Source organism: Miscanthus floridulus, chromosome 2 (assembly GCF_019320115.1).
Source record: "Miscanthus floridulus cultivar M001 chromosome 2, ASM1932011v1, whole genome shotgun sequence".
NCBI classification, from domain to species: Eukaryota; Viridiplantae; Streptophyta; class Magnoliopsida; order Poales; family Poaceae; genus Miscanthus; species Miscanthus floridulus.
In genome coordinates, this window is record NC_089581.1 from 169,948,087 (window position 1) to 169,970,614 (window position 22,528).

At 45.2% G+C, this 22,528-nt stretch overlaps 1 protein-coding gene across 1 annotated transcript; it reads right to left on the minus strand.

The window, feature by feature from the left end:
• Window positions 1-6,098: 6,098 nt before the first annotated feature.
• Window positions 6,099-9,014, minus strand: LOC136537429 (indole-3-pyruvate monooxygenase YUCCA8-like). The gene is made up of 4 exons (XM_066529407.1): window positions 8,304-9,014; window positions 7,576-7,824; window positions 6,684-6,809; window positions 6,099-6,550 (listed from the first exon to the last, which is right to left on the minus strand). The coding sequence occupies exons 1-4, from the start codon at window positions 9,012-9,014 to the stop codon at window positions 6,323-6,325; spliced, it is 1,314 nt and encodes a 437-aa protein (XP_066385504.1). The 3' UTR covers window positions 6,099-6,322.
• Between the last annotated feature and the right edge of the window lie 13,514 nt (window positions 9,015-22,528).

Sequence of the window (22,528 nt, forward strand, 5' to 3'; positions counted from 1 at the left end):
GCCGTGCAGGAGTGCCCTGCCGCCGTGCCGTGCAAAGGGCCTGCCCGTCGACTCGTGTAAGCGACGGTAGATTAGATGAGAACGGAGGTATACGGTTTGTTGAAACGGAGAATATTTCGCGGGCTTGGTGGGAGAAATACGGGAGTATAAGATGTCGTCGTCCACCGTAGACGTGATTTAGCGGGTTCGACTAGATGACCCGCTAAGGGAGTGCGGCACCCTTACGTACGTGGTTTAGAGGAGGGAGTAACTACTCTCAAAAAGTAGATTTTTTTTCATATATATATATATATATATATATATATATATATATATATATATATATATATATATATATATATATATATATATATAAAATTTCAAGTGAGAACTGTGTATGTGCAATACTCTCGCCGTTCTCACTTGAAATTAAATGATGATCGATGATTGGCCATTTCAGTTCCCGCCCTAGAACGATGGTATACATTGGTACTGGTATTCTTTACAGATCGAGCTGTCAGTGTCATCACACAAACGAAACAATCATGCATGCATATTGTAGCCCTAGGGAGTGGTGCACCGTGGACGCGAGTCTACCGTTGATTTCATTTGACGACTACGGATTCATACTAGGTAGAGTCTTGTTGGATGATATCGAGCACAACCTGAGGCTGATGGAATGGAGCGTAGTACTCCGTATACTGTGTGTGTTTACTACGTGCTTTCACAGCATCAGGGGTACGGTACGGTGGCTGCATGCTCGATCGAAGGGGAAATACGGGTACTAGAGAAACGACGACAGAGACAGAGAGGAAGAAGAGGACAACGGAGATTCGTCAGGAATGGCACTATGGCAGCCGAAAATCCTCCGAGGAGAGCAAGGAGACAAGCACCACTCAACGAGGCGGATCTATCGATCCATACGCATAGATGGGAATTGGAGCCTTGTTTGCTAGTAGCTACTGCGTGCCTTCTTCAGTTCTCTCTTGAGTGTGACCTGTGGTTGTGTGGCCCTGCATGCGACGCTGGAAAAAAAAGTGGCATACGTCGACTTCGTAGATGGAACAAAAGTGTGCACAGTCAGCTCAGACGACGATGCAGATCGAGACGAGTCGATTGGATCATATCGATCAACTATTATATGTCCAATTATATTGAAAATGCTATGCATGCATGTATAGAATATTTGCATGCCGAAGAGATAAGATCTGAGAAAATTCAGGAGAAATAATCGATCGTCGATCGACGTACATGTTTGACAAGGTGAACCTATCAAGGCACAGTACTACAGTAGGGTGGCTGTCCGGTACCAGCCTGAAGAAGCGCGGCCTCCACCTGAGACTGAGTAGTCTACAGTGTACATGGTCCGTCTGATGCATGGTCAGATCAGTGCGAACGTAGTACTACGTAGTACGCCTGGTTCAAAACCCTGCAACACACATGTGCGCCAAACAATCCATTACGTAATTGTTAATAGCCATCAACGTTAACCCCGTGGGCCAGCTGGACTAACAACATTTTTTTTTTTTTTGAAAAAAAAGCGTAACTACAACCACAGGCGGCCTCAAAGCAAAAGTGTCAAACAACCTAAGCCACAGGCAAAAGTTCTATCAGCCGATTGCCGCACTACTCCATAGTCTAGCCTCTTCATTCCTTTGCAATCAGTATTGTCGGAGATTTGTGTTGATGCTCGAAAATCCGTGCGTTCCGCTCTCTCCTTGACTCCCACGAACAGCAGGAGATTTCACTCAAACAGGACTCCCAGCTTAGTTATTGTCTTAAGAGTCGTTTGGGCTTCGTTATTGTCTTGAGTTGCCAATGAACTCCAAAGCTACTACTACTTCATACACACTTGATTAATAAAATGAGTGCTATAGTTAAGTAAGTTAAGCACTTAAACTTCACGCTGCAATGCAATACTCTAAACGCTACTCTAGAATAAGCTATCACTGCCGACCCTATCACTACCGGAATTTTAAAACAGACACTGATAAATACATTACTGCCGGTTCGTAAGAAAAAATACTATCACTGCCGGATTTTCTAACAAACCGACACTGCCGGTTGGTGATAAAAGCCGACAGTGATCCATAGGCCCGGACCCAAAAATTTTATTCATTCTGGTTTACCGGCCCCGGACCTGAAATTTTTATTCATTCTGGTTTACTCGTCCGTGCGGCCGCCGAATCCACCTCGCTCTCTCTCCTCTCTCTCATATTTCTCCGCTCCTTAGACCTCCTCCAGATTTCCCCAAATCCCCGGCGCGGCGAAGGCATGAGGCCGCCGCGGGCGTGAGGCCGCCGTGGGCGCCGGCGAGCGGTCGGGATCCCGGCGTGGCTTCTTCCTCCTGGCGCTGGCGAGCGGATCCACCCGGCAATGAGCTTCTTCCTATCGGCGACTGGCACAAGTTCTTCCTCCCGGCGACCGGCGCGAGTTCTTCCTCCCGGCGACCGGCGCAAGCTTCTTCCTCCCAGCGACCGGCGCAAGCGCGGGCGGGCGGGCGACCGCGGGCGGTTCACGTGGATCCACCTTGGCGGCGGGAGGGCGAGAAGCGCCGGTGGCTCACGGTACTCTTTCTCTTCCCCGGCAGTTTTTCCTTCCCGGTGCTATTTCTCCTCTCTCACACTCTTTCTCCTCAGATCTGTCTTGGGGGCGGCGAACGGGGGCGCGGACTCAGATCTTGCGTTTGAGTGGCGAGGGGCGGCCTCCGGCATGAGACCAAGCTCACCCTTCCCTGTAGAATCTCCACTCTCTCCCCCTCCCCTCACTCTATGTTGTATGAATCAATTTTGTGGATGAGTTGATTTGTGATGTGTTGAACCCTTCTGTGTGATGTATGAATCGATTCGATTTGTGGATGAGTTGATTTGTGTTGTGTTGAATCCCTCCTCCTTTGTTTGATGTATGAGTTGTTTCTTGTATGAACTGCTTGATGGAGCGGCGGTGGGGGGAGCCAGCGAGCATGGCGGTGGTGGCGATAGCTAGCGAGCATGGCGGTGGTGGCGGTAGCTAGCAAGCATGGCGGTGGCGGCGGTAGGCAGCGAGCTTGCTTGCTGTACTTTTTTTTGTTTTTTTAAAGCTTATCACTGCCGGCATTGATAGCCAAGAGGCATCACTGTCGGTATGCCACTGCCGGTTCAAAATTCGATAGTGAAGGGGGATTTTGAACCGGCAGTGATGTAAAAAACTGGGGTAGTGAAAGTACATTCTCACATTTCCATTAAAAAAGGGAGTGGCTAGCACCCAGACGTCCGAACGCCCGCGCCGCTGCCTCCCGTCCTACGTCCCACGCCTGCCCGCCCACGTCTTGTCTGCTGCACCTGCCGGCAAGCACATGGGGACTGCCCATGCCAGTGGGGATTGCCTCTGCCTTCCCACGCCTGACACTGAGGCGAGACAGCAAAAAGACGAGGAGAGAGATGTAACACTCGATCTAGTTTTGAAACATCCAGATGCAACAATTGCAACATACGTCTAAAAACAAATGAAACATTTGAAACATGCATCTGAAACACTTGCAAAAACACCTGAAAAACATTTGAAACCATTGTAAACATAAGCAACATCCAGATAAAACACTTGCATCATATGTGTGAAAATATATGCAACATCTAGATAAACACACTTACAACTTGCAACATGAAAACACTTGCTACAACAGAAGACTGAAATAGATGAAACATTTTGGAACATACTGTTGCAACATATGTGTGAAAACATATGTAACATCCAGATCAAAACGCTTGCAACATACGTCTAGAAACAGATGAAATATTTTGAACAAATGCTTGCAACGTGTCTATTAAACACTTGCAACATATGCAACATGTGCAACATCCTCCGATCTACTTTTGCAACATCCATACCAAACAATTGCAACATACCGCTGAAATGTTTGAAACAATTAAAGCATACATTTGCAATATAGGGGGAGAGAGGCCTGAGCCGGTCAATTCCAGACAATAGAGTGGGAGCCGGCGGCGAGCACCACCTAGCACCAACACCAGCGGTGCGCGCGAGCACCACCGCCACTAGCGCCACCAACACCGGGCTTGGCTCGGCAGCGACGGTGGGGGATGGGGAGCGGGGAGTGCCATGTGCGCTAGGGTGAGGGGAGCTCGGTCGCCGGGGTGAGAGAGGGCACCGCCGGGAGTGGAGAGGGTGCCGCGTCGGGGTGGGAGAGAGCTACCCACTCCCTTGCAACACAGCCGCGTCACCTTCATGGATCTCGCCGGAGGCGAGTGGATCATGCTCGTGCTCCATGGACCTCACCGGGGTGGGGGAGAGGGTCGCCGGATCTACGGGCATTGAGGGCTCCCGATGGGGGAGGACGCTGTGGTGGGGGAGGACGTCGGGCGTCGGTGCGCTACGGCAGGGGATAAGGAGCGTGGAAGGGGTAAGGATGTGGAGAATGAAGCGAAGGGATAATTTTTTAATATACATGCGGGTGGGAGCGAGCGGCGGGGGTGAACAGTTGTCCGACGTTTGTGCGATCCATCGGACGTCTGACACATAGCATTGCCGTTAAGAAAAAGTATACTGACACGTTGTCAACCTCTACGATACATATGCCAGTTCGGTTTTTTAACCCTAAACTATGAAATCGGTAATGGGTGTCATCTATTGTCGAAATCGAACAAATTTACTCCTATGATTGGTTTTAAAGTTGTTTTTGATTTCCTAAAAATAATAAAAGACTTATTTGATCTCTAAAAAATCACAAATAATTTATTTTAAATAAGAAAATATAAAACTAGTACCGGTTTTCTTTAAAGAAACGTTATGTATGTTGTGCCATTGGAATAAAGGGCTAGTGAATAGTAAGAGATTTTTTCGCTGGCAGGACTACCGTGGGACAAATATATTAATAGAGGAGAGAAATGTGTCAAGGTACAAAGGAAATAGGCGTAACTACAACAAAGACCCAAATGAGGAGTTTGGGCTCTCAAAGCAAAAAAGACAAACGACCTAAGCCAAAGTATAAGTTCTCTAGCTGCTTGGTTCCCGCACTACTCCATAATCTAGCTTCTTCCTTAATCTTTGCAATCAATATCGTTAGAGATTTGTGTTGACGCTCGAAAATCCATGCCTTCCGCTTTCTCTATGATTCCCACAAATGGCAGGAGATTTCACTCAAACAGGATTCTTGGCTTATCTATTGTCTTGAGGGCCTTTTTGGCATTGCTCCTCCTCAAGTCCTCCTTTGAAGGAGCTAGAGCACTTGCGAGGAGGATCAACTTTTTGTGGCTTCGTCATCAGGTCTAAAAATGGCTCTGTCTCCTCTACTATTCACCATGAAACGGTTCTTTTTTCTAAAGTGTTTGGTAGAGCTCCTCCATAGAAGCTGCTGTCAGAGCAAGAGCCGGAGCTGGAGCCATGCCAAAGAGGCTCTAAGAGTTGTTTGGGCTGAGTCTTGGTGACAATGAACTCCAAAACTCCTACTCATTGATAGTTCATACACGATTGATTAAAGAAAAGGAGTGATGTAGTTAAGCACTTAAGCTTCACGCTGCATGCCTGCATGGCAATATTATTGCTCAATAGATATGCTTACGTTGATTCATTGCGAGAGAAAAACATTGTCCGTTCTAGTTCAAGCAAACAGGGCCATACGTATTTGTCCAAAAACGATTTGTAAAGAAGTGTTTCCGGAAGAAATGACATCACATCATGCTGAGGTCTGCACTGCATGCGAAGGAAAAAGAGGCAGAGACACAGAGAGTGGGGGCAAACCAAGCAAAGGGTATTGGATTCGGAGACGTAATGCGGACGACATCACCGCCTGCATGCTGCATCCTTGGACAAAAAAAAAGACGCCTGCGCTATTTCATCGCTATGTGCATGCAACCGGTACATGAGACAAACGACGTCCTATGCAAAATTTTGTCACAACCCCAGCCTCCTGCACATACGCACACACGACCACAGAGCGACCGGCAGCCTCTTCCTCCTCACCACCGCTATGCACACACCCACACACGTCGTCAGTGATCTGTGCAGCACCAGGACTGGATCGATCGGAGAGCTGTGAGAGCGCAGGTGTGTAGCTGCTGCTGCTGCTTCAGCACGCACATGCACGGCAGCGCACAGCGCCGGCCAATGCATCAGGTAGGGGCGCCTGCTGCTAGCTGAGCTGCTGCGTGCTGCTCCTCGCTTGCTCACGCCCAGTCGTCGTCACCAGCAGTCTCCGACCGATCCCTCTCTCTTTAGCTTGCTATACATACGGAGTAGTACATTGCAGCCGGCCGCTAGCTAGGTCATGATCGTCGTCGTCACAGGACCAGCGCAGCGAGGAGGGCAGGCAAAGCAAAACCACCATGCATGCACGCCCTGTGGACGACGACTACACCGAGGACGAGGAGATCTCGGCTCCACCCGCTGGCGCTGCCGTCACCTCCGCCTGCCACCTCCCGGCGATGTCGGCGGCGGCCCTCAGCGCGTCCGCGCCAGCGCCGAGCAGGCCCCGGCCGGAGAATCCCACGCGGTACAGCCCGTTGGGACCCCTCCACCAGTCGCCGCTCGCCTGCTCAGCCTTTGCCTTGCCGTCCTCCGTGAACAGCTCGCCGTCGTCCTGCATGTGCCCACCACGTACTGATCAGTAACAGCAGTTGATGCCCGGGTGTCGTGCGCGTTTGCGTTCATTAAGTTGCATCGGTTAGCTAGCTAGGCGTGGCGGCAGCGGCGGCCGGCGACGACGTACGTACCTTGAGCCAGAAAGGGACGTTGCTTCTGTAGCCGGTGGCGAAGATGACGGCGTCGAAGGCCATCTCGTTGCCGTCCACGAACCTCACCCCGTTGCCGCCGGTGAATGACTCCACTTCTGGCACGATCTGCATCATTAGAACATATATATGCATGTATGTTATGTATGGACAAATAAAATGGTTTGAACGAAGGTCAAATTGAATGTACACACCACTACAAGACATGTAAGTACGTCGCTACAAGACACACCAAATCGTAATAAGGTTACTATAGCTACTTTGCTGCTCATAAGTGGTCGACGGATGGAAATATCGGACCACCATTACATGATTGCATGTTGCACAAAGCTGCTGCTAGCTAAGCCAGCGTGTAGCTAGAGATCAGTACGCAAATAAGGGCATTGGAGACTGGTCCATGGAGATGCTATTTTTGTTCAGCTAGCAGTTTATTTTGTTGTCATGCATGCATGATGCTATGCGCCTCAGGATTTGTGAACAAGATGACAGCTACCCTGCCCGAAGTACAGACGCCTGCATGCTGCATGCAGCAGGCAGCCGGCAGGCCACCTAGCTAGAGCAAGAGGCCCGGCCGGGGACCGGGAGGGTAAAAAAATGAAGCCATGGAGCCCGGCAAAGAGGCTTGCATGCATGCATTCAGATAAAACTGTAAAAAAAGTAGAGAAAAAAGTATTCACACTCACAGCTCACCCACGCACCAACAGCAAGGGATAGGGATAGGGGAAAGAATGTTGTAGAAACCTCAAAAGTGAAAGCTAGCGTTGGCATGACATGCAGAAGGAAGTGAAAGCTAGAGACAGACGACACTCCTTGCTCCATGCACGAACGAACGACGCTCTTTACTCTTTCAGTGCCGACTTTTGACAGCCCTCACCTTGATGTTTCCAGATTTGATGAACGACCATGCTCCCACGTCCAGAACAGGGCTCTTGCCGGCGATGTTCTTGATCTCCAGCGGGCCCAGCTTGGGCCTCCTCAGCCCGTGCTTCTCGGTGTCTCCCAGGATCATCTTGGCGACGAGCAGCAGCAGCCTGTCCACCAGCTTGATCGGCAGCCATCTAAGCAGTTTCATGGCGATGCCAAACGTTGAGGCCCCAAACATCTCTCTCGGTAGAACGTGCACCTGTTTCATAAGTACGATACATTACTAGTCCGACATGTATAGATTGTATATATGTTAGCATGATGAATAATGATAACCTCTTATGAATGAAAGAATAAAAGGATCCATGCCTCTAACTAGTACTAATAAAAGCCATACATATATATAGAACTTGTCTTCTTCATGGAATTAAAGACTAGCAATGCACCATATATAGTAGAATACTACGGAAGTCCCAGTTCCTACATCTAGAGAGAACTTAACATTTGCTAAATTTGTTTTTTAAAGAGAGAAAGATATCATCACGTGATCAAGTAAGCTAAGCGGCAATTATATATATATATATATATATATATAGTAGATGAAACTTAAGTGTGTCCAATATATAGTAGTATTTGGCAAAGGTATAGCAAACTGATAAGAAGCTAGTAGCTATAGGATTATATTGTAGGAGTACGTAGCTAGGAAGAAGATGGAAGAAGGGCTAGCTGGTAGCTTACCCCGCTCCTGACGGACATGAAGGGCATGGCACCGTGCTCACACAAGTCCAAGCACATCTCCATGCCGGAGTTGCCACACCCCACGACCAGCACCCTCATGCCCTTGAACCTCTCCCCGCTCCTGTACGCGCTGGAGTGCAGCACCTCCCCGGCGAACCTCTCCCTCCCCTTCACCGTCGGCGCCACCACCTCCGCGTTCTCCCCGCTGGCCACCACCAGCCACGGCGACAAGTACTCGGTCTCGGTCTCGGTCGTCGTAGCCACGCCGCCGTCCGCGGCGGCCGAGGTCGACGACGACACCGCGGTGACCCGCCAGAGCGACGCGTCCGCGTCGTAGCGCGCGCGGGTCACCGTGCGCCCGAACAGCGGGGACACGTCGAAGCGCGCGGCGTAGGAGCGCAGGTAGCGGAGGAAGTCGTGCTTCGTCGGGTACGTGGGGAAGTCGGCCGGGAAGCGCGCGTGCGGGAGCTCGCAGAACACCTTGGGGAGGTGCAGCCGGAGCCGGTCGTACGTGCGGTTCGTCCACAGGTCGGCGATGCCGTTGGAGCGCTCCAGCACCGTGAAGGGCACCGCGTGCTGGCTCAGCGTCGCCGCCACGGCCAGCCCGGACGGCCCCGCGCCCACGATGATGGGGCCACGCACCAAGCACGCGGCGGCGGCCGAGCTCTCCTGACGCTTAGGGCTACCACCAGCATCTTGCTGCCCCTGCATGGCGGCCGGCCGGCGCAACAACCAAGCCAATGCAAGAACCCACCAATGAGCTAGAGCTAACTTATTAGCTACAGTATATATATATATATCAATATATGTAGCTAGCTAGGCACACAACTTTGCTCAGCTCAGCTCTTGCAAGACGTATGTAGTGCTGAGCACTGCAACGGAAGCTGATGTCTGATGCGATGGACGACGCAACACTAGCTAGCAGCTGACGACTCCTAGTCATAGGAAAGGATGGTGGACACCATGCATCCGTAGCATCAACACTCCCTGTCTCGCTCGCTCTGATGTCTGATGGATGGGAGGAGAGGATAGCTAGGAGGTAGCTGAAGCTGTAGGGAACGTCTTTTTAGTTTTTACCACTCCTCTTGCATGCACTACAGTGACAGTGTAAGCACGGAGGGGAGTTGAAAAAATGAAAAGGTCTAGTGATCTCCTCAGGCTACTACCTGACGAGGGTCCCTCTCCCCTATATATAAGGGGATGTGAAATGTAAAAGGACTGCTTACATTGTACACATGGCCCATTTTTATCACCACTGTTGGAATGATTGCCACCAATCTTTTCAGGACAAAAACAATAGTTTTTCTCCTCTTATTATTTTAGTACATCTTTGGATATTCTAACTACAAGATGTGTGCTCCTCTGCAGGAACCCCTAGAACTCAGAGATCATCATCAAATCTGATATGAGATCCTATCATGCAATGCACTGCATTTCGACAGGCTAATCGTGTACGCGCCATTGCCAGCATATGCATGAACATTGTTTCCCGTGTTGCTTCCGCGGATCTTAAGATGAATCCTTCAAAGTGGTCCTTGGTCTCTGTACGTTCATCCAACCAATACTCACTAATCTCCTTGTTCTCTGAATGATAAACATGGGTATTGCTGCCACATACTATATATCCATAGCGCAGAAACTATATATACAAATGGGCTTTCTTCTGAATGTATAGCATTAACATGGTGGAGCACAACTCCAGGAAATTGCTGGCAAGTAGAAAGTCCTGAACTGGGACATGTCAGCATCGCCAGGGGAGTGGAACATGATCAAGCCACCAGGCAGGCGGACGACGCTGGACCAGAATGCGTCGAACCAGAACTAAGGAGAAGCGACCGAGCCCGGTGCGCCAATGTACGTTTCGGTGGACACGAGTGGGCGTGAGTCCTAGGATAGATACAGCTGTGCCTGTGTGACCACGCCGAGGCCAAGGCCTTGTACATATACTGAGAGAGGGACAGAGGAAAAAGGGACAGACATACCAGAACCAAAAGGAATACTAAGCTTTCTTCTCCAGTTATCTGACGAGTTTCCCCTCTGCTTCCTTTCTTCTTCCCCAATCCTTCCCTTCGGATGCTAACAGGACATTCTGGTGTACTTTGACAGACAGCCTAGGTCAACCCTTTTGCTTAAAAATAAGATCCAGAAGGATCTTCAGAGCTTACTTTATTAGCAGCCTATCACCTAGCTACTTGGGACCTACTAGTTGCTAACTAATTTCACATTTGGACTAATGAACCAGCTTAGTGTGGAATAGGAAGCAGGGAGGAAGAACCAGCTTAGTGTGGAATAGGAAGCAGGGAGGAAGGACACACAGGGGAAGAAACCCAGATTCATTGTTGCAATTTGTAATGGTTTACTTTGTAATTGACTTGTATGTATCATCAGATAGGGAAGAAGTAAATGGCGCATACTGAATCTCTGGCACAGGTGATCATCAAAAGCTACAGATTCATGAGATGCTGTCTGGTTTAGGCCCCCCTGTCTCCACTAAGTGTGACATAATCCAATTAACAAAATCATGTAATCAAGAAGTTGACATGGTGGCAAATTCTGCATTGTTGATCGATAGGTCAGGGGCGCTACAGCTACTCACAGATCTCACCAGCCCATGGATGTTCACATTGAACACATTGCATGATGTGCAAGAATTCAATTACAGAAGGGACTGCTTCTCTATCTTAGTGAAATATTAGCTGTTCTGTTTGGAGGTTATGCTTGTGCGTAGTTGGATAATGGTACTTTCAGTTCAACTCATAAAGAAGAGATGGAAGAATGGAGTCAGATATTATTCTTTTTCTTGAAGATGCTCGGCAAATATGGATACCATGATGAAGTTGCAGCATCATATGGCTGACTTGCTAGATAATAGGAAGTCAGATACTGAGATACATTAAAAACTCTTGTCAAACTAAACCTCAGCCTAAAAGACAGTGTGAACATGAATGACAGCTGATAAGCAAACATAATTCAATGAATTTCAGCAAGATTGGTCAAAACAGTACACAGGATGGGCTTACATTTCAGACAATAGAGTACCCACAGCTTCAGTTTATCGCCCGCATCCGCAGAAGAAATCATCTCAGAGGCAAGCTTCGTTGTCAAGCAGTTCCTGATATCAGATTGAATCGAAGCTAAAAGATTAGAGAGAATTCATTATTGCCCACGTTCCTTTAAAAAGGAATTTATTACCCCAAAAAAATGCAGAGAGAAACTGTGCATACAGGAGGAAATAGAAACACAGAGCCTACAAACTTTCGCAAACACAAACCTCCGGATGTCTGAGGCATTTCATCGAACATATTTTGGGTGTGGCAAGATGCCGTTCCAATCTTATGTCTTCAACTGCACCTGCAAAAAAAAAGCCTAAGCAAGGGAGGATCGATTTGATGAACCGAATGATCATACGCTGCTGAAATTTACCCGCCGTCCAAAAGAATCTCTATGCCGTTTCTCGAGATCATCGCCGCGCTGCAAAGCAGGGCTCCGCCGAAAGAATTGGAGTGCTATGATAGATCTGAAAGAATTTCTAGACGTAGATCAGTGGGTAATACTTAACTTAGATGAGGGAACTTGCTGATATACCTCGACTCAAGTCTCCAGTCGCACCCATGGCACCGACGACGAAATAGCAGCAGTGCAAACCCGGTCCAGTGGCGGCGGCGAAGGCGATGGCACTTCCCGTCGCTTACAACACGTCCTTCTAGATCGGATTAGGGCTAGGACATGGTGGGGCGCTGACGGCTGCGGTGAACCTCGTTCCTTGTGCCCTAGCCCCCACCGTCCTTTTATGGCATTGCGCGACGGGGGTCCATCAGCCAGTAGAAAGGCTGAGCGCCCCCGATCAGGACACGGATCAAGGACCCATTGACCGTTGGGTCAATTGCTGGAGATCAACCTAACATTCTCCCCATTGATCTCACCTTATAACTTAAACTTAACTTCCTTTTTCTTTTTCCCATTCCATCACAGATCAGTGCATAGAGCGTGCCTCATCATCACGGTCAGTTATCATTAGATTTAACAGTTACAATGCACCTCTCTCTTTTGAAACAGATACTCAATTAAGCCCTTAGTATTCAGAAATCATAGACTTTCCCGTAAACCCATGTCGACTGTGTGTTCTCTGAACGCACCGGGTGGTAAGCCTTTGGTAAGCGGATCCGCAAGTACTTATTCGGTATTTATGTGCTCAATGTTTTTAAAATGATTCTGGATTTTTCTCTTTTACAATATATAACTTAGTGTCAATGTGTTTGGCAGTACACTTGACTTGTTGTCTTAACAGTTAACTACTTTAAATGGTTATTGCTGTTGACTACCATTGTTAAATTCGGGTACTAATTCCCTTAACCTCCTTTTGCCTGTTCCTAGATATACTATGGTTTGCATCACTGATGACATCACAACTGTTTCTTTAGAGCTTTTCCACAATAATACTCCAACTGCGAGTGTTAGCAACTACTTAGGATTTCACTGCACATCTCGCCAAGCTTAATATTTGTACCCTCAACTATTTGAGAGTACTTATTCTTTCTTACTTAGCATGAGGCCTATGATACTTTGCAAAATTGCAAGACATTCTCAACTTCATTCTAGTGATCTATATCTGGATTGGACTTCTGCCAAAATATCTTGGATACGTAAACTACGCCAGGATAAGTTTTTAGTTGTACTTGTACACTCATCAAGCTTCCAACAGCTGAAGCATATGAAACCATGTTTATTCGATCGATCGCATGTCGGTTCCTGAAACACTTAAAGTTTCCAAATCTATTACCCTTGACTATAGGAGAAGGTGTAGGTTTACCCGCATGCATACTTTATTTCTTTAAAATCTTTTCTAAATATGCCATTGCGATAGTCCTAATACCCCATTTTCTTCTATCTCGGTGAATTTTGTTTTCTAGAACCAATGACGTTTCACCATGATCATTCACATTGAAACTTGAGGACAAAACTTCTTCTCCAATAACAGATTAACATCACTACTAGTGAGTAGAATGTCATCTATTCACAAGATGTGGAAAATGAATTTTCCATTCTTGAACTTCGCATAAACGCTATTGTTCTTCTCATTTTCTTTAAAACCCAAACTTTCTCATTGTTTCATCAACTTTAAATACTACTGTCTAGAGACTTACTTTTAACCCATAAATGGATTTCTACAGGCGACATCCCATATGTTCTTTTCTTCCACGACAAAACCTTTTGGGTTATGCCATATAAACGTTTTTATACAAATCCCCATTGAGGAATGTCGTCTTTACATCCATCTGATGTATTTCTAAATTGTAATGTGCCATGAACACCATTATGATTTTAAAAGAATCCTTGTATGAGACTAGAGAGAAATTTCTCATTGTAATCTTTTCATTCTCTTTGCGTAAAGCATATTGCTACAAGTCGTGCTTTATATCTTTCTACATTTCCTTTAGAGTCACATTTTGTCTTGTAGATCCATTAACAACCTACTGTTTTGGCTCCATTAGGAATTACTTCTAAGTCACAAACATCTTTAGTATTCATCAAATTCATTTCAACTTTCATAGCTTCTTGCGATTTAAACGAGTAAATGATTCTCATGGCTTCTTCAAATAAGGTGGGATCACCCTTTATTTGAATTTCTTTACTAACATAGACTTCATAGTCATCAGAAAAACTAGTTTACTAATTCTTTGAGACCTTCTGGAGCCTCAGCTACTAGCACTTTCATATGGGACTGTTATTGCTCTTCATTGCCAAGAGACAATTAATTCTACAGGCTTCTGTATCACAAGATCCTTGTTTATATTATTCATCTTCTTCGAAGAGCCAACAATAGGTGTTGTATAAGTCATACAACATCAACAGGTATTAAGAAATTTATTGTTTTGAATCACTGAACTGGGCACGCAGTCCTACTTCTCTTCAAGTCTTAGGTCTCTACATACCTCTACATACTATGCTTCCCCAGATTTTCCCACCTTTTCTAAAGATAGTATATCTTCAAATATCTTATTTTAGGTTTAATTTGTTAAAACCTCATATGATGCTTTAAGCACCACCTTAACATCTTTGAGGTTGACTATGCTATCTTCCTGTCGAAACTTTAAAAGGTCTAGAAGGTCCAGAAATTTAGCTATTTCTCTGCTTAGGGGTATCATTGTTGTGACTGTTGTACTCCTCTAATGGTCATGTTCATCTTAATTAATCTTTAACTCACTTTTAATGAAGAGTATCTTTCTTAATTGATCTTAATATTCGCCTCCCTCGAAATATGGCATGAATTTTTTTGCCATAATTTCAAGAACTATTCAGAAAGCCTGTGAACGAGAAGACACTTATAACTTACTTCATTCACATGATTATATCATATAAATAAAGTTATTTCTTGATCTGTTTAGGAGTACACTTTCCTTATTTCACTTTAAGAACTCAACGAAGTCTTTTATTAAATGTACTCTTGCAAGTCATGCTTGCATCTTTTTCTTGTCCTTTGATTAGTATTGATCATGACGGTGCATTTCTATTGTGCCATAGTTAATACTAGGATATCATAAGAGCTACCCAAACTTCTCTCACTATGTGGGATACAAAAACATATGAATCATCGCAAAACTTCTCCTGCCATGCAGGATTAACTAGCATAAGTACTATATCAAACTTCTCCCCATACGGGATAAATCTATATATAAACACGCATGCTTAATTCAACGTTGGTCAAATTAGACATGCATGTTACTTATTGCAACTCTTATCATAAAAACATTCACTTATACTTTATTTTCTAATTAAATATTCCCGTTGGTTATAATTTAATTAGAAAATTAATAAACTAACAAAAAAGCTATCCTGGACGGGCTTGACTCAAGCCTTTTCATTCACATATCCCAGCATTGCAGCCCGTTGACATGCAGCCGAGTGATCTTATCGGTTAAATAAACAAGGTGCTTCTGCATCAATTCTACATCACCGTTGGTCAGAAAATATAATTCATGCATAAAACTCATAAATCAACTTGAAATACATATAACTACTCTTTAAAATTAAATTCTTCTGTTGATTCGAATTTAATTAGAAGATAATGAACACTTCATCGCAGTGAAAACAAGTTAATAAAATACATTCTATTAGTTCAGGAGCATTTCTTGGTCCTTATCTACTCTGTGGAAAATTAAACACGTTGGTGTAAAATTTATCAGAGATTTAAACCTCAAACTTGAACTCATTATAATATTATCATCATCAATATTGGTCAGAAAATGACAATACTGTAATTTGACTTAAACAAAATGGACTACTCCTCTAATTTAATTTTTTTGTTGGTTCTAATTTAATTAGAGAATAAACATAATCATAGTTTACTAATATAACTGCTCTTCAAATTAAATTCTCCTGTTGGTTTGAATTTAATTAGAAGATAATAAACATTAAACTTTGCAACGGAAACATGAAAAATTTATTTATCTACTTTTCAGAAGCCTTTTACTTTGCGCATCTACTCTCTGAAAAAATTATCCCGTTGGTTCAAATTTTGACAGAGATTCAAAACTTGACAAAATTCATCAAAATTGCTTCTGAAATATGTCTGTACTGTTCATTTGGCCCAGCCCAGTGAAACAGTATGTGGCCCATCTGTTACGCGTCCGCGCGCTCACGGCCCAGCAGCGGCAAAACCGGCCCGCGATGGCCGCTCGCGCCGCGCTCCCCCGCACCCAGGCCGCAACCTGGGCCTGGGTCGCTTTCGGTCCGAGCTCAGTCGACCGTCGGATGTCATCGGATGGTTCGCCGCACGTTTCGTCCGATCAAAATCGTGTCGCGACCGGTTGCGCCCTAACCCTAGCGTCATTTTCTTCTTCGCTTTATCTCTCTTCTTTCCTTAGCGCCGCGGTGGAGACACGAGAGGCACAACAGAGTGGTGCCGCCGCCGGTCCCCTCACCAGTGAGCTCGCTCACCCGAGGCTGAGTGCGCCGTAGTCGAGCGGTCTGGGTGACGGTGCCCTTAACTCCGCGCGGCTCCACTCCCCTAACCCTAACCCTAGCTACTCTTCGCCGCATACCACAAACGCAACACACGAGGTCGACGCAGGAGGTGGCGGCGCCGCCGTGGTGCCCTTTGTCGGTGCACGCATGCGGCTGGAGCCGCGCGCAGCGTCGTCGAGCGGCACCGCGGTGGTGCTCTTAGTCCCCATAGACGCTGTAGTGAGGGCTCGCCATAAACCCTAGATCGAAGTGCGGCACCACCACGGGTGCCCTCGCCGGAGCGTGCGCTCCCTAGTGGGTGAGCGCGTTGCCGTCGAGCGGTCCTATGACGGTGCCCTCGGCCGGGGCTCGCGCGCATGGCGACGAGCGCGGCACGGCTTCTCCCCGCGTGTCGGTTCGGCAGCGGTGGAGCTTCGTCCCACGCGACGGCGGTGGTGACGACGGCGAGAAAAACTGGGTAGGTCACTCCGTTCGCCGACCTCTCTGTTAGGGTTAGGGTTAGGGTTGGGGTTTCTAATCCGATTTGGATCACTTCTTTCTTGATTTCTTTTCACTTTTCTACCCCGATCTAGATCTACACACTAGATAAAACCTGGCTCTGGTACTATTGATAGATCTGAAAGAACTTCTAGGTGTAGATCAGTGGGTAATACTTAGCTTAGATGAGGGAACTTGTTGATATACCTCGACTCAAGTCTCCAGTCGCACACATGGCACCGGCGACGAAATAGCAGCAGTGCAGACCCAGTCCAGTGGCGGCGTCGAAGGCGATGGCGCTTCTCGTCGCTTACAGCGCGCCCTTCTAGATCGGACAAGGGCTAGGACATGGTGGGGCGCTGGCAGCTGCGGTGAACCTCGTCTCTTTTACCCCAGCCCCCACCGTCCTTTTATGGCGCTGCGCGACGGGGGGCCATCAGCCAGTAGAAAAGCTGAGCGCCCCCGATCAGGGCGTGGATCCAATTGGTGGAGATCAACCTAACATGCCAGACCAGGGGATCCAATGAATACTCTTTCCAGCCAGGAAGGCGAGTTTACTGGAGCATGTGTTCAAATTGTGGAAACATATAACAGAAATACGCTACCGACGTGATGGTTGGTAGTGCTGTAGTGCATTAGATGAGGACACACAAATGATTGCTTACCCCAAGAGTAAAAGTTTGATATGCCCTTTTATGTGTACAGAGATGAAGGAATCAAAACCCAATAATGCAGACATTATGCTCTGCGAGTGAGGATCTTATCCAGTGCTACGGACACTCTGTACAAAATGTTATCACGTTGTGATTTGTGAACACAGTTCAGAGATGAATATGCCTTGCTTCGCTGCTCGAGTAGTCCTAATCATATTCCGAGTAGGATCAAGGAAAGACCGTACATACATGCTCTTTTTAAATCTAGAACTTAATTCTTTCACAATTCCAATGCTGCAACTGCAATTGTCAGTAATGAGCCTTTCAAACAATTGTCAGTATGAGCAGTGCAACCGTTCGTCATGCATAAATATTATCTATTAATCTCGCATAGTCATATTTACATACTCTCCATGCATATTTTTTTTAAGAAAGCATTTTACCAAACTCAAGACAATTCCATCGAGACGATGATACAATCATCTTGTGAATTGAGATCACTTCCAACCTCTATATACAAACACACAGACTATATATAAATATTGAGTGTGTTTCTGTCCGCCCACCAGAGGAGCAATGCGCAAGAAAGTTCAGACCATCTATCTGTTTTTCACGCTGCTGTGTGAATAGAACAACACCTTTCACCATTCTGAGCTTTTGCATTGCGTGTCTTTTTATTTGCTACTGTGTAAATAGACAGGCAATTTGTTGGCGGCCGCAGGAAGTAGTGCATCTATTCCATGGTCAGCCGATCCATGCATATTATTGCAAGTCCACTTCGTCGCGTTTATGCTTGCTTGCGAGAGAGATCTTTTGTCGTTGTGGGCTTGTTGCGACGCAATGCAAAGCACCAAGAGGCTGGTTCAGTGGAATTGGAACAGAAGTGCTGCAGGTAGCAGCGACGTCTTGCCTCTATGAGGTCAACTCATCAGTTACGCCAGCACTCTTTCTGTATTTTGAGAGTTTGATTAATCTGTCATTCCTGAATTAGCTTGAGTAAGTAGCTAGGAACATTCATATATTCAGTTATAGCCAGAACAAGCAAGTAGTGTCTGACTCCATTTGTGAATTTCAGACCCCATTTTTGTAGGCAGTCCGATCGATATGCAGAAAAGAAGGTTCAGACATTCAGTCACAACGGAATGTGCGTCATAAGTTGATTTACAAACAACAAACCGGCTACTATATTCATGATGAAAACAACACTTGTTTAGTCGTCATAGGTTGAACAAGGGGTATACATGGTCATAAATAATTGGACAAATGTTAAGTAGAAGATAAACCTGTAAAAACGAGTAAAAACACTTAGGTGAGTAGTTTGGTTAGTGTAGCTCCTGGAGCCACAACTCGTCAAAGTAGCAGTAGCAAGAGACGGAGAAGCCCCAGAAAACCAACTCCGCTGACTTCTCTCCATAGTTCATTTCAGGCTTGCAGGAGCCAGAGCCGTTTTAATTTGAGCTACAGTGCTAAACAGTGTTCAACAGTGCCGGAGTCGATGGAAGCCGGGCCAAATGGAGCCTTAGCTCATTAGCTGTACTCCTCGTTGTGTACACAAAATCAATGTCTTCAAATCTTTTTTTGGGACAGTAATATCCCCAAGATGTTATGTCGATTCATACTTCTGGTAAATCGATGTGTCATTTTCAGATGGAACATCAAGTACAGCCAGGTCCAGGCTCAACCTACGGTTTTAACTGAGCAGTGACTTTTGTAGCATAATATGCACTTGCTATGTAACTGTGCAGCATGCAGATGATTACCCTAAAAGGGGTCATTTATCATGTGAATATTTTACTTGTTTGGTCCTTTTAGTTAAAGGTGGGCAATAGTAGTAATACTATGCATGCACTACTCACGGGGAGTTCAGAACTTCAGAAACTTCTAGGCAAATTTACACTAGATCAGGATTCAACTCAAATGCAATTGTTTCAGCCTTGTCAGGATCGGAAGTCTAATTTTGTTAATCACAGTTCCTTGGCAGAGTAGCGTTATATATTTTGTACTTTGGAATTAATAGATCCACACATCTAAATGCTGCAGTACATTTATATATGGAGGCATGCAATTAGGTTACTGAATTATGTTTTGGCATGTGAAAATATAATGATTTCCTCCGTATTTCCTAATAATCTTCCGATGTATGTTACTTCTTATTCTAAGTGTCGAAACATGAAAGATGCCATAGATCAGAACAGTAGTGCATGTTATTTGCTAAAGGATTACAAAAGGTGTAGACTCTATCATAGACATAATTCGATCTGCAGAACGAAATTAACAAAGAATGATATTGCCGTAAGCTATTAACATGCATCAGATTTGATGATCATCTGAGGATTTAAATTAAGGCTTCTTCCTGAAAACCCTACCTGCAGTTTCCATTAACAAAGAGCGAAAGTTGTGTGTCAAGTGTTACGGACCTAATTCAAACATAGATCTTGCCTGACCTTGTATTTTTCCTGGGACGCCGCTGGAAGAAGCAAATTGGCTGCTTGCCTGACTCTAGGGTTTCCAACAAGCATGCATGGTGATGGTGTGCTGCCACGAGAAAATGAAACTGCCAGATGATCTGATCATCTGTTTTCCATGAAGTCAATTCTTTCTTCAGATGGTAATCAAGAACACATATGGTTTCAGATCATGCTGGCAGCTTCATCTTCTTGTGCTGCACAAACGAAACTGTCTGAAGAACACACACCTCGACCTGAGAGAGACAGAGAGAGTAGCGGAGGCGTGCGCTTGATGAGATGGTGAGGGGGCTGCTGGTGATTAGCTAGTGCTTTATATGGAGTCCTTTTCGTGCTAATCGTTTTCTGTTTGTTTGTACTATCTCCGAAAGCTGATGCGCTGGGAAGAAGAATAATGCAAAGGCGAGGAGAGAGATTAGTGCAGTGGTCCCGATCGAGAAGGAAGATGCAAGCAAAGTTGGATATGGCATGCGCTCTCGTCACCAGCCGCTCCTACCATATCGTTTCTACAAATTATGCATTTGTAGAGATGGTTCTCAGACCGTCCTTACAAATCGATTTGTAGAGGCGATACAAAATCGATTTGTAGGGACGGCCGTAGTACCATCCGTCCCTATAATATCTGTTTGTAGGAGCAGTTTAGTATAGAACCACCCCTACAGTATATTTTTCGGCAAAAAAAAATCAAATTTATATTTCAAATTTGATCAGAATATATGTAATTCAAATATGACCGGAACATATATACTACTCATGGATATATAGACAGATTACATACAAAGATGTCTTGTTTGCATCAACGTAAATACATATAAGATGTCCAAAACATTTAGCACCCATTTAGTACTAGCTAAAGCTCTCAACATCCACACCACTAAGAACTAGCCAAAGGTTAGTACCAACCAAAGTGTATGCAGAGGCAAACACTTCAAAAGATGAACAACCAACATGCTACACTACCATTCAGTCTTGAAATGAGACCAGCACCAGCACCTCAACATGTGGCTTGATACTGATAGTTCCTGTTTTCCAATGCAACTCTACTTCTACCATGGAGTCTCTCATCTGCAGATGATCCAGTCACCCTGCTGCATGTGAATAAGTTGAATAGCAAAACAAAATGACAAAATGAAAGGACTGCGAAGTATAAATCCTGCGGTTGAAGTTCCATTTGACCAATACTACTCGATATCTATTTTAGTTATCCACATGTGAACTTCATTTTCTTTTATTCATCACACTGGTGGATACCCCAGTAATATTTAAGTAATAGACCTGACATGGAAGCACCAGCACATACACAGTAGGCTCATCACACAGATCTAGCATGTCACATTGATCAAGAGAAGTATTACTAGATCAATACAGAAGCTACTAAGCACTAGCAACACATACATAGTAGGCTCATCACATATATCTCATACACAAATGATTATCTCAAGTACATTAAAAAATAAGAACTCACTTTCTAGTTGGTGGATTTTATCATCTCCAAATATGGCATATTCTGTTGCAAAGAAAGAAAAACAACACACTGGACATCAGAATCTATAATACTAAAAATCATGGCACAACTGACTAACTGAGAGTGCCACACGCCTAAGGGCCGATCTATAATACTTAATCACTATAGAGAAATGCAAGCCTAAAAAGTTAGGCCGCGTTTAGTTCTAAACCCAAATTCTCAAAAAGTGCTACAGTAGCCATTATATCAAATCTTATGATACGTGCATGGAGCATTAAATGTAGACGAAAAAAAAACTAATTGCACAGTTTGGTTGGAAATTGCGAGACGGACGTTTTGAGCCTAATTGGTCCATGATTGAACACTAATTGCCAAATAAAAACGAAAGTGCTACAGTAGCCCAAATTCCAAAATTCGGCCAACTAAACACGGGCTTAGCATCAGATATGGAAAACATATGTAACCAGTGACGAAGCCAGCGGTGGGGCTAGGGGGGCTCTAGCCCCCCTACCGACCCTAGGCACGTGGAGCCCTCCTAAGCCCTCTCTTAAAATTTTATGCATATATGTATTAGGTAGGAGGGGCTAAGGTTAAGAGAAGATAAAAAAAGGCTCTATTCTTTTGTTTAGCCCCTGCTAATTTTTTTTCTGGCTTCGTCACTGTATGTAACACCTATGTAAGAGTTTTATCATTACTTAAAATTGAAAACACATCACATTGGTGGAGAGTGCAGTGCATATAACAAACAGGCCCTTGAGTGAATCATCAAAAGATGGGTGCTCTGTAACAGCTTAAAAAATGTAGCATATGCACTTCGTATGTAGTGAAATTTAGTGAAAACAATAGAACATCCTAGCTATTAGAAAGCAGTGTATACATAACTATGTATAAGAAGAAACACCATACTGCTTGCCAACAGAAGTCCAAACTGCTCAACGCATAGACAAGATTATTCACGGTTGGTGGTACTCGTGTCATTGTGTGCAGGTTTTGGTGTCATTCTAGTGTGACAGCAGTGGAAGACTATGTATGTTTGTCTGTCGGCACTCTTAAAATTATCATCCATCTAAAGAAATTTCAGAAGGCAACGTACCTGGTGTGACATTAATGCAGGATTGACGCAAGCTATCATGACAGGCTTAATCAGACCTGAGCATCAGTGAAATGAGTAGGCAATCATTAGCAAGGTTTTTATTGCTC

Coding starts and splice junctions, on each gene's coding strand:
- LOC136537429 (XM_066529407.1), bottom strand. CDS start 9,014: ATGCAGGGGCAGCAAGATGCTGGTGGTAGCCCTAAGCGTCAGGAGAGC. Junction 7,825..8,303: donor TCATGTCCGTCAGGAGCGGG/GTAAGCTACCAG, acceptor CTTATGAAACAG/GTGCACGTTCTACCGAGAGA. Junction 6,551..6,683: donor ACGTCCCTTTCTGGCTCAAG/GTACGTACGTCG, acceptor GGGCACATGCAG/GACGACGGCGAGCTGTTCAC.